General features: G+C 36.6%; 1 protein-coding gene across 6 annotated transcripts in view; it reads right to left on the bottom strand.

The window, feature by feature from the left end:
* LOC110396100 (inactive phospholipase D5-like) overlaps positions 1-12024 on the bottom strand; it is a 304755-nt gene that overhangs the window by 101957 nt on the left and 190774 nt on the right. For 5 of the 6 annotated variants that reach the window (XM_021391423.1, XM_021391422.1, XM_021391424.1 and 2 more), the window contains one exon: positions 2323-2459. In XM_021391423.1, coding sequence (XP_021247098.1) covers positions 2323-2375 — 53 coding nt within the window. In that variant the 5' untranslated portion in view covers positions 2376-2459. Of the gene's footprint in view, positions 1-2315; positions 2460-12024 lie in introns of those variants that run through there. The other variant, XM_021391426.1, reaches the window with a different exon arrangement.

The following is a 12024-nucleotide window of genomic DNA, read 5'->3' as shown; positions in this document are numbered from 1 at the left end:
GAAAATACTGATTACAACATAACAATTTCTCTCTCAGCCTAGAAAAAAACTGTTTTTCTAAAAATGGCTTCCTTTTACTTCTTTCTTTCTTTCTTCTGTCTCTCTGCCTTTTTTTTTTTATTTCCAGCCAAAAAACTATTCTAGACCACAGTTCTATTTTAAATATATTTTCCGTTAGAATCAACACACAAAATGAAGTTGATTTTCAGAAGAAGAAATCCTTTAACAAACCATCATTGAAGTTCTTGTCAATTCAACAGCATTTTCCCCATCAAGCTTATTCACAAATAAAAATAAATCTAGAATCACAGGCATAAAACTTGTATTTGACAACAGTTTCATCTTAAAAAAATGACATTCTATTGCCAACTCTGTCTCAGCGCATCCTGCAAATGTAAGCACCTGTTCCTGAATTTCAGTCAAAGTACTCACACAGCAGAAATACAAGAATTCAATAATTCTTGTCTTACTTATTAAAAGTGCTTACCCTAAGTACTAAATATATGCCACACAGCAATTGATCTCACAGCACTTCAGTTAAGTCTGCAACATATTTCACACATAAAGGAGCCCAATTTCCATCATGCAAAGGAGGATTCAATGTTAATAGGTAGCAGCTACCAGCACTTGGATACTGCAATAGCTGTTATTAGAAATGGTTTATACACAGTGTTGTGGTTCAAGTATTAGTAGCTAGATCACGCATTTGAGTCTGTCTATGAAAGCCATCTTAAAATAGAGCTGAGATCACTTTTATCACTAAATGCAGAACAGTTTCATCAACTCTAATGGTTAACATCTGTGTCAGATTTACTCCCAGACTCCTCTTACACAGTCCAAGAGAGACAAGAATGACATATGCCAACCAACAAAGATCCGAGCAAAGCTGAGTATTTTTGGAAAGGGAGATTACTGTGTCCCATAAAAAGCATTTATTCTCTTAGACATGGAAAAAACAATATCCTGGTTTACCATCACATTGTACATTGCTCCCACTCAATTTTTTTTTCCCATTTGAAAAACACAAAGAGAAAATCAAGTTCTTCCTTGGCTAAGCCTAGGGACAAAATTGGGAACTATTAGGTTACAAAACTACAAGGAAAACATGGTCCATAACTGAAGTCGTCCGCAGTGCACTGAAGCAATTGAGCAGAAAGACTTTCCCCTCATCTGACCTAGTTCTGTCAAAGATTCCCACATAGAGGAGTGGGTGTAGAGGTGACACATACAGTTGTCTTCAAAAATTTTGGAAGGCAACAACTCACAGTAGAGAGTAGCTCAGACCCTGACAAGGAAATGAACGCTAACTGAACTCCAGAAAATTCAGACAAGAAGGCTGTCCAGAACTGTGGGCGCATCACAAAGTGAATAGGTAAGAGCCTAGTCATTTTTCAAGAAAAAAACAACAAAGCCAATGCTAGAAGAATGAAAGCATGGTGTGGACAGGTTTCTGTTCCCAAAGAGGTCACACACCAGATCAACAACTTGCAGAAACGATGAGAAAAGGCTCCAACAAACAATAACATTTCATTAGATTATTCTATTAAATACAAACAATCTCCAGCTTCCTATAGGCCCAGCCATTGGTAGCTGGGTAGATTCTGCACATGACCTGTAGAGTGGTTCCAGTACTTTACCACCCTTTCTGAAAATAAATTTTTCCTAAAATCCAACCTGAACCTCCCCTGGCACAACTTGAGGCCATTTCCTCTCATCACATCACTGTTACCTGGGAGAAGAGGCCAATCCCCATCTCACTACAACCTCCTTTCATAGTCACAGAGTGTGATAAAGTCTCCCTTGAGCGTCAATACAGACAGTACTCTAGCCTTTCTGTCTGTATCACTATTTTTTTCACAATTTCGAAGCTAAGACACCACATATATTACAGGAGTGCAAGAGCAGGAATAGGTTATATAAAAGGGGCAGCCTCAGGTCAAAAGCAATCAGTGACCTTCCCTGAAAGGAAAAAAAAATGTCATCATGAAAGAAAGGTACAGTAAAATTGAGTGCAGTGTGAGCTACCTCAGGCCTCATTTATTGAAATGCAATAGACTTTGACCCAGGAATACAAAATAACTGAACTAACATGAGGATCTTGCTCAAAACATATCACACAATACATCTTCAAGAAGAGTGTGCTGTATTTTGTCAAACAAACCTCCAAAACAAGAAATTCAAAGCAAGAAACCATTTCATTGGATATTATCTACTTCTCTTACTAATTACACCACAGAACTATGGCAGTTATTACATACCATTACATAGCACATATATGTTCTTATCCACCCCAAAAGAGAAGTTTTGTTTGTTACCTCTTACCGACAGTTATTTTGACAGTTCTTTTCTGAGAGTCCATCCTCATCTTCTCCCATAATATCCACTGCCGAAAATATCAGTGCAACCAGAATTGCAAAGCAGCATACCAGCGCAAAGATCACAATACATCTTTGCTGGGACTGAAAGAGATTAAGATTAGAAAAGTTTTAATGGAGTGAGCACATTCTAGTCAATGACCTGAGACTCTAAAACTTTAAAATAAAATCTAGAAACCTTTGAAGACCTTACTGCCATAGCTGTAAAAATGAAACGCATCGCAGGATGAAAATACCGTCAAAGCCATCCTTGAGGTTATCACATTGAGAAGTATTTTATATCTCTCAGGCATTGTAAAATAATTCATGTCACAAATAATATTCATAATTTAAACTGCCTTCTGTTGACACCACAAGAAAAGCATTAAAAAAAGCATTATGCATTAAAGTAATGATTCTCACATAACTATATACTTTCTGATTGCACACCACAAGCACAATTACACACTTCAGGATGGCACTCAAAAGTCATGAGAGTATAGTTGTGTTTGGCTGAAATAAAACATGTCATTGCAAGAATAATGACAAGCAACATTCTTTTTATTGCTACATAAAGCAGCTGACATTGTTAAAATTGTCACAGCAACTGAGACACTTTGGCCAATCCTTGCCCCACAACACTTAGGATACAAAGAAAACAAATTCACAGATGCTAGATGGGAGTCAACGAAACAATTGGAGACTGCTGGCAAAACACAGCATAGCACCTCCTTCCTCTACAATATGAAATCTTGCAGCACTAAATGGGATACAAGTGAGTACAGCCCTAGATAAATGTGGAACCTTCTAAAGAAGGTCCTGACATGCAATTTATACAGCTGCATGAATAGAAAGATCATTTAATTCTGAAACCTACTGTTCAAATATACAGTGTGTATTTTTCTACTGAAGAAAATATGCACAATCCCAAATATATTTAAATAATAATTATAAAAATCTAACATGTTACCATAGCTATTTTCTTAATTTTCATCGTTGCCCTGTATATGAGTTTTTATTCAAAGAAAGTTTTAGAAAGAAATAGGAAAGAGAGAAGGTACAACCTCATATTTCCCCCTGAGAAACAACTTCATACTATTTCCACACTTTTTGGCATTTAAGAGGTAAGAAATTTCAGAGTACCACATACGTATGAAGAAAAAGCCCAACTTTTTTTTTTTTTTTTTTTTTTTTTTTTTTTTTTTTTGAAGTAAGTTTCCAAAACTTCCAGTGCAGTGTACATCCCAGGAGAACCACACTCACACTTTTCTGAGCAGATCACATGTTTTTACAGACAGAAATGAAATACTTATCTATAAGACAGTAAAACAACTTCCTCAGTGAGACAGGAACAAATTTTCTGAAATTCAGTGAGAAATGTATTCAGTGTTAGGTAAAGGAATACATTTAGGTTATACATGTGCTTTAAATATAATGCATGTTAAACATTTTTATAACTTTCAAATACATATTTAAATCTGTGCCAACATATTATCTAAAATCTTATAAGAATGTAGCATAAGAGAATCCTCTTCAAGCATTTAGAAAACCTACTCCTGAAATAAGTGCAGTATGGACTTATTTTGCTGCTAGGTATAATTGTGGCAATGTATGAACAAGAATTAGAAGTGACTGCATTTGGGTGCCCAAAACTAAAGCTGCAGTCATGTGCACAGTAGGAATTAATAGAGAAATGTTAAACCACTGCCTCGTCATAGTGGCAAGAAAAACTAAGAAGTGCCAAAGAGACATTCAGATCTAGGACACTGTTTTATGCTATTTCCTCATCAGGACACCTAATCTCTTGCTACGATGACCTTTGTTTCATGTAGTTTGTTACAATTCTCCACACGTATTTGCAGAAACTGATACAGCTTCTTGCAAGTGCTGGGTTTGTCACCATGGCAGCAAGACAGGAGACCTACTCCCATGGCAATAAGCCAAGCAGAGCCAGGGCTTACTCTCTAGCCCTGAGGGCAGGGGAAGCGAGCCAGGACAGCTCATGGCATTAATGCTCCTTTCACTCAAATCACAGGATAACTGCAGTCACCCTGCTCACTGGGAACAGTCCTGAGCCCATATTTTGGACAAAGATTGACAAAATTGTCACAACAGGCATCCTAGCTACTGCACAACACTGCTCCAGCAATTGACTCCCACCTTCTTGCTGGGTGTCCACATAAGCAGGAGAGCAACTAGTGAGCGTCCTAGGGCCTGGAACAGATGGGAGCACGTCAGCCTTCAAAGGCTCAGCCAGCCAGATTGAGGCAGCACAAGATGGATGTTGTGTTACAAGGAGTCACAAAATGTCCCTGAAAGCCTTGCGTAAAGGCCAAAAGCTACACAAAAACTACAGAATATTAAAAACGATATCATAAGAAGAAAAAGAAAAAGCATTCATTCAATACCAGGAAATTTGATGGTACCAATTTCCAGGTGGTGATGTTCCAGGAATACAGAAAGTGGGAGGCCAAAATAATCCTCCTGATCTAGCTTAAATCCCATTTCACATCAATTCAGGGAGCATACTCAAGGCTTCTAGACTTCACTGTTGTAATTTAAAATCTGTATAAAGCTAACATCCCTATTATTTCAGTTCTGAGTGTGTACATCTTCTAAAGCTCCACTGTTTTACTGCTTCTCAGTACGAACAGCATCAATTTAACATGATGAATAAGATCATGATAAAAAACTAAAATAAAGTATTACATAAGTCTTGTTTACTGCTCTTATTTACATGTATCTTCTATATTACGCATTTCAGTTTGAAAATATTAACAAATTAGTTATTTCTTTTTTTCTTAATTCTAATTTTTTTTATTTTTTAAGGTCCAGCTTAACAGCATATTGACTTGTAGCATTGGGGTTCCTTTAAAATTCACCCACATTAAAGAAGAACCTTATCAACCTGTAAAACAATATTTTTTTCTTTAAACTAACGTAAAATATTCAATTTTTTAAAAAGTACAAATTCTAAATTATGATTCTCCTAATCCCACGCTTTTAATCACAGATCAGAAAGGCTGGGTAAAGATCATTTTAAAATAAATCACCGTACAGATAGTAAAGGAGATTTTGAATGCTTTTACAGTTCATCTTGAAATTACTCTTGCTGAGTGGTGATTTTTGACAACATTTAAACATATGTATTAGATTAGGAATGAATGTTTAAATACTGCTTATCTTCAAACTGATGCTAATATTAGAAAATAAAGAATGAAAAATAGCTGCTGGCACCAAATATGTCTCCTGAGCTTTTCTTTTGACGGTGATAGTAAATCTTAATTTTCAGCACTAACAACAAAACTGCAGGCAATCTTATAATAGGCTTTTTCTAATTAAAGTAGATCAGAGCAGTCCATGCCTCTATTCTGTTCTACCATCCACGTGTGCATGCATGTGTGAATAACAGCAGGCTTGCTGAAAGAAATTAATTCAAAATAGAAGAGCTCACATCATAGAGACACTACAAGGAATCTGTTAGATTTGCTGTTTGGGCTCTTGAGTCCTTGTGGTTGGGAAAACTGCTTGATGCGACATTGTTTTGCCTCCACTTGGCAGCTGGGATCTGAGCTCGTCAGCCCTATCCTCCTGCTTCATTCAGTAAATGCCTAAAACCCCTTTGTCTTTCACTCTTCAACACATATGGAACACAGAACAGAGAGAGACCTCTAAAGCTTATGTAGTTTATCTCTCTATAAATATGATTAATTCATACAAATACTACTTCTAAGAGATATTTATCTAACCTGTCCCTAAGTATTTCCAGTTGAAAGAGATCCTACAGTCTCTTCAGGTAACCTACTCGCATGTTAGTATCTTACTGACGCCTAACCTGCAGCAATGTGATCTTTTTACTTGCCATACACGTTGAAAACAGAGAAGAGAGTATTTCATTTTTTCCTGCTGTGAGGTGCTACAAAGTCTGGCCCCAGAGCATCTATTAGGTTGCCCACACATGTCAGAGGACAAGGATGACTGAGAGTTTCTCTCTCAACAAGCGTGGAGATCTTTCCAGTATAAACCCATAAACTCTTGCACGACAGAAAGATTTCTTCAGAGCTTATGAAAGACAGAGGAAGAAACTCCTGCAGGTATAAGGACCATCAAAAATACGGTTATTTTCCACTTTCATGAGCAAAACGTATTTCTTTTGCCTGCCTTATCCAACTTAATACCAATGTTTAAAAGAAATCCATCAAAACACTGCATTTATTAAAATAAAGTACAGTACTTTTCATGCTGTTATACCCATTGGTAGAGAGTGAGAAAAAGAACAAAATCTGCACAAAATGAGTATGCAGTGCAGTACTATTCAGAGAAGATTTTAATCTGAAAAGGAGATTATCTGTTTATTTGTTATTAAGAAAAATGATAGGTTGCATCAGAGGCAGTGCTATCCAAGCAGAATTTCAAATGAGAGCTAAAACAAAAAGCCATCCACTTTTACTGCGTGCCCATTGCTCAAAGCCTGTTAAGAACACTTCAATGGCCCATAAAGCTTTCACTATCTTCATAAACAATAGGTATCTCTAACACACTAAATGTAAAGAGGAATTTACTCTTCCCTCAGCAAAGTACAAAAAAACACCTCATCTCCCCAAATAAGAGCCACGAAATCACCATGTTGCATCTACTGAGAGGAGTACGTTATGACCAAAACACATCATGGCTTTGAAATAGTGCTTAATTTTTACATCTATTTGGAGAACAAAGGAGGCAGGATTTACACAGCATACTAATACAGAGGTCACGTCTGCTTGTCAGAATCACAGAGGCTCTGAGAGAGATTTTCACATGTTGTGTCATATCAGCAACCTGCTCTTTCCTATAGTGAGTCTGAAGACCAGTGTGAAAAGCACTCACCTTCAGCACAAGTAACCTGCCCAGCAACCCATAAAATTCTGCACAACTGGGATTGTATGGCATACCATGCTACGTTTGCCAAAGGTAGTATGGAAATGGACTTCAAGAATTAGCAATCACCTTCCTTGGCTCTTAAAATCATTATGTGAGTCTATGAAAGTGTTATATAAAGGCTGTTTCACATTAATCTGGAATCCATATGCAGTAGAAATCTCCAATGTAGTCTTCAATCTTACAGCTAGTACAGCTAATATCTAGCAGACTTAAGTCTCTATTGAACATAACTAGGAAGGCGCTGATGTGAGAGTAGTAGGGTATGTTAAGTATTTTCAAATTGGTTGGGTGCAGCGAGCATCATCCTTGGATATTTAAGGTTCTGGATGAGGTAAAGAGAGAACTTTAAGCACTTTGCTCTGCAAAATCATGAGCATAAGTGAAGTATCAGATGACTGCAAAAATTATTTTAAATTTAAGACAAAAAGGTGGACAGGGCAATGGAAGTTCAGAAATAAACTAGTTATTCCAGCCTCAATCTCTAGAAAATACTTGAAGAAGTAATGAAGGGATTACATGTAAACATCTAGTAAATAAGAAATTGGATTGAATAATAATTTTGTCATGAAAAAGTCACATTAATCAATTTAGATTTCCAACTTTCCTAGTCCTAAGCCTTGTTATCCTGCTGGAGAAGCTGAGAATAACATACTTTGTCCTTTAATAAAAACTTTCTTGCAAATCTGAGGAACTGTGTTCAGATTATTACAGGAGACGTGTAAAGCTGGATAGAATTTCATGCTCATTAAAAAAACTGGGAGGACCTTTTAGATGGGATTAACATGAATCTACTGCATGTCTGTTTTTGTTCACATCTTTATCAACGATCTAAATTGTGAAACAGAAAGGAAATGTGCTTACTTAGCTTTCAAACAAAAAATCAGGGCAAACTGAAAGCATGCTGGAAGGCTAGATTAGAATTTCAACATATTTTCTATATTATCAAGAATATTTTGAAAAATATGTTAAAATCCATTAAGGAAGAAAAAAGAGCTACAAGTAGGTACAAGCAAACCATTGCACAGATACAGGAACTTAGAAAACATCAGGAAAAAAAATGACAATCAAAATGATTATAGGCTGGAACAGATTCACTAGGAAGAGAAATCCAAAACAGGGTAGGACTCTGTACTTTGGCAAGGAGAAAATTCATCAGAACACTGGGTATAGTGAAGCCAAAGTTGTTATTCACCAAGTATCATTACACCAGAAATGGGGAATCTTACTGAAACTAGGAGGAGTTAAGTTTCAAACAGATCAAGTACACTTTTAAATAGTGAATACTGAGCATCTAGAATTTATTATCACAGCAGTCTGTGAAAGCAAATAGGAGCAGCAGGTTTAGAAAGAGATTAGGCAATGCCTTTGAAAACATGTTCAGAGAAGACACTAGAGGAAACAGGCAAGGATGCACCCTCTAATACAGAAGCTGGATGACATGCTATTGTCACTGTTAAACACATAGTACAGGACTAGATACGCAAATATTCGGAGCATTAGGATATATTTTCTATGCTCTTGTATTACTTAATTTTTCCATGGAAGGACCCAGCAGTAATAGCAAAGTGCAACATGAAAATGAATTAATCATGCCACACTGTAGTATTGGCTTGCATTTCTATGTCCTGCTGTAATGTTTGTACTGCACACAAGACAAAAATAATCCCTATCTCTACTTCAAGTATACTGCATGGAGAGAGTTAAGAGAAAACTCATCAGTAACCTTTTAGTCATATAGTCGCCATTGAAAGAAGAGTTAATTCTCCAAAGAACATTCTTTAATTTCAGTGTTTTCCAAGCAAAGTATATGAAGTCACACTGTCTGCCCAGTATCTTTTCAATCTGTATTTGAAAGAAAGATCTATAGAAATGTAATTATCTCAGATGTTTTATGAAATCCAGCATCCAAAATAGTGCCTCTACTAAGGTTGGAAGTTTCACCTTTGAATGCATACATGGCTTGGCACCATGCAGCCTCAAGTAGCCAGGGATGAGAAGAAGCATCCCACGGGGTGCGGGACCCTGAGCACACAACTCCACTGAAGTAGCTGCGGTGGTTCCACTGCTTACTGAACAAATGTTTGGTCCAGTAGGTCAGGCATATAGCACAATGACAGACACGTTACTATAAAAGGAAAACCTGGAAACTACCTCAGAAGAATTCCAAGGCTTTACATATTACTTATCTGAACCTTCTCCACAAAAAGTGCTATATTACAGGAAGCTATTAACATTCAGAATAGGAGCTCTAAGAAGAAAGTGTTTCCAGCATGTGAGCAGCTAACCTCTAATGCATTATGTTGACCAGAACTGGCATAAGAGAGGGGGCTGAAGAAACAGGTTCAGATGTTCACATGTCATTTTCCTGAAACAGAGTCCTAACATCTGACCAGGATATACTGACTCAATCTTTAGCGCAACGTCAGACAGCACTGTAGTTCAGGAAAGGCAGAAGAAGGCCAACATATACCCTAAGTAAAGTCTACCCAAATTCAGTGTCTCCTGGAAGGAAAAAAAAAAAAAAGCGTACTCAACAATCAGCTTGGCCTGAACAACCAACTCAGAATACTATTAATGCCTCATTAGTAAAAAACACCATACATATTATTTCTATATCCTAATACCAATTAACATATCTCTAAACCTGAAGCCTGCAAGTAACAACTCTTACCACAAGAGCATCAACACCATTACTACATCAGGAATATTGCAAGTAAAAACATCCACGCTAGAGAAAGCCATAATCAATTTCTTTCTGGATGAGCACTTCTTCGTATTGTGGAAGATAAAGTACCTTCAGAAAAGACAGACCAAATTAAAAGAAAAACAACTAAAAATAAAACCACAGCATAAAGCCCCAAAAGCAAAAACTGATGGCAACAGTACTTAATTAACTTTTTGGGATGGGCAAAGAAAGAAAGGTCATGAAGTACACTGAAGGGAACAGAAGAGAAAAAAAAATAAGTGGGAAAAAATTATTCACTGTAATCTTTCAATTTCTAATCTAAAAATGTTACCATCTAAACAGACTGTCCTTAAACTGAAACATGCCTAAATAGTGTAACCAGGTTGATGCTAAAATCTAGAACCCTTTTAGCTGATACAATTTTATCCTTTTTAAACCTTCTCTGAAGAGCTAAGGCTGTCCTCCCTAGTTTGAGGTGAAACTATGAAACTGTGAAACTGAGGTTCCTGCAGTCCTCCCTAGTTTGAGGTGAAACTGTGCTGTCAGAGCAATGTGTATTAGATCGATCCAGGGAGACATGTTACACACACATTAAATTAGAAAAACAGAAAATATCACTTTCATTCTAATGAGATACAATTCAGGGAAAAGTTTTATTAATGATATTATATTGACAGAAGTTCAAAAAATGAGATTATCTCACAGGGAAAACATTTATTTTTAGCTTATTCTGAATTTCTAGTGACACTTTGAGTAGATTAGCCACTCAGCCAAGCAAGTTAATTCCACTGTCACAGAGAACACAACCAGCGTGACATCCATAATAAGAATTATGTTCTACTTTAAAGAGAGATAAAGGAAAATAAAAAGAGGCTTACAATCCAGAGCTAATCAGAGGGATAAAGGTAAACTAGTTAATCATAGAGATTACGTGTATCTGATCCATGGTTTCTTTGTTATGACAAACTTGAGAGGCAATTTAGCTACCATGGATTTTATCTTCTAAAATTGTATACACTAATTAAATGACAGTATTTATTACTTTTGTATCTTAAATAATTCTACTTGATGGATAATTTCTTTACTGGATGGAAAATACATAACAATGGGTAAAGACTGGACTATTGTTTTGAATTTGGCTTCTAGGAACTCAAAATTATACACAAAAACCTGGCTCCTACTATTATTTTTGGAAGAATGAACCAGATATTTGGTCCAGAACATTCCTTGCCTTCTACTTCCCTGACAAAATTCTGTATGTCAAGATCCCTGAATTTCTGTAGAAAAGCAATAGGAGACAAAGATCTTCCTCCTTAGCATTCCTTATCTTTCCCATTCATCTGGCATGTGATTCCACGTGACCCTTTTTACAGTGAACAGGGGACAGAAGAATGGGGTGTCACCAAGTGCACCATCCCCTACTCTACATGCAAAGCTCTGACATGAAGAAAGCCAGACTTGAAGTGTCAGATTCCACTTCCATCCCACAAGAGCACCTTGGTTCTCCTTGGTGGGGTGCACCAAGGGGCTCTGCTTTACTCATATTTTCCATGTAAAAGGAATATTTCAGCTCCAATGGTTTTATCTTGTGATTTTTGTTTCATTTGTGTTTGTCTGTTTTAAACAAAACAGCAAAAATAGCAAAGCAGGTAGGTAAGGTTTAGTTAAGGAAAAAAATTTTCTCAAAGTTTTCAGTGACTGCAATGTCTGTTGCTAGCCCTTACTGATAATTGATTACAAAGGCTCTCCCTGAATAACAACTAAAGAAAAAAGCTGAATATTTACAATGGATATAAATTTTTGAGCACATTACAATATATAATAGGCAAACAAAGAGAACCAAGAAAAAACGCCACAAAACAAATAGATACAGATCTTCAGCCTTCTATTTCCTTCTATTTCCTCTTTCTGTATGAGATCCTTTACAGTGTTCTCCATACAGCTCATTGGAGAAAAAGAAATTTTCCTAACCCAGTGGAGGAGAAACACATCTTTAATGTGGAGGAAAAAAAAAATCAAGTAAACTGGACAAAGTAAATTGTTTCTGGATGTCCTCTGGATGTC

Source organism: Numida meleagris, chromosome 3 (genome assembly GCF_002078875.1).
Source record: "Numida meleagris isolate 19003 breed g44 Domestic line chromosome 3, NumMel1.0, whole genome shotgun sequence".
Lineage (NCBI taxonomy): Eukaryota > Metazoa > Chordata > Aves > Galliformes > Numididae > Numida > Numida meleagris.
Note: the sequence above shows the minus strand (reverse complement) of the source record. Positions and strands in the feature narration are given on the sequence as shown.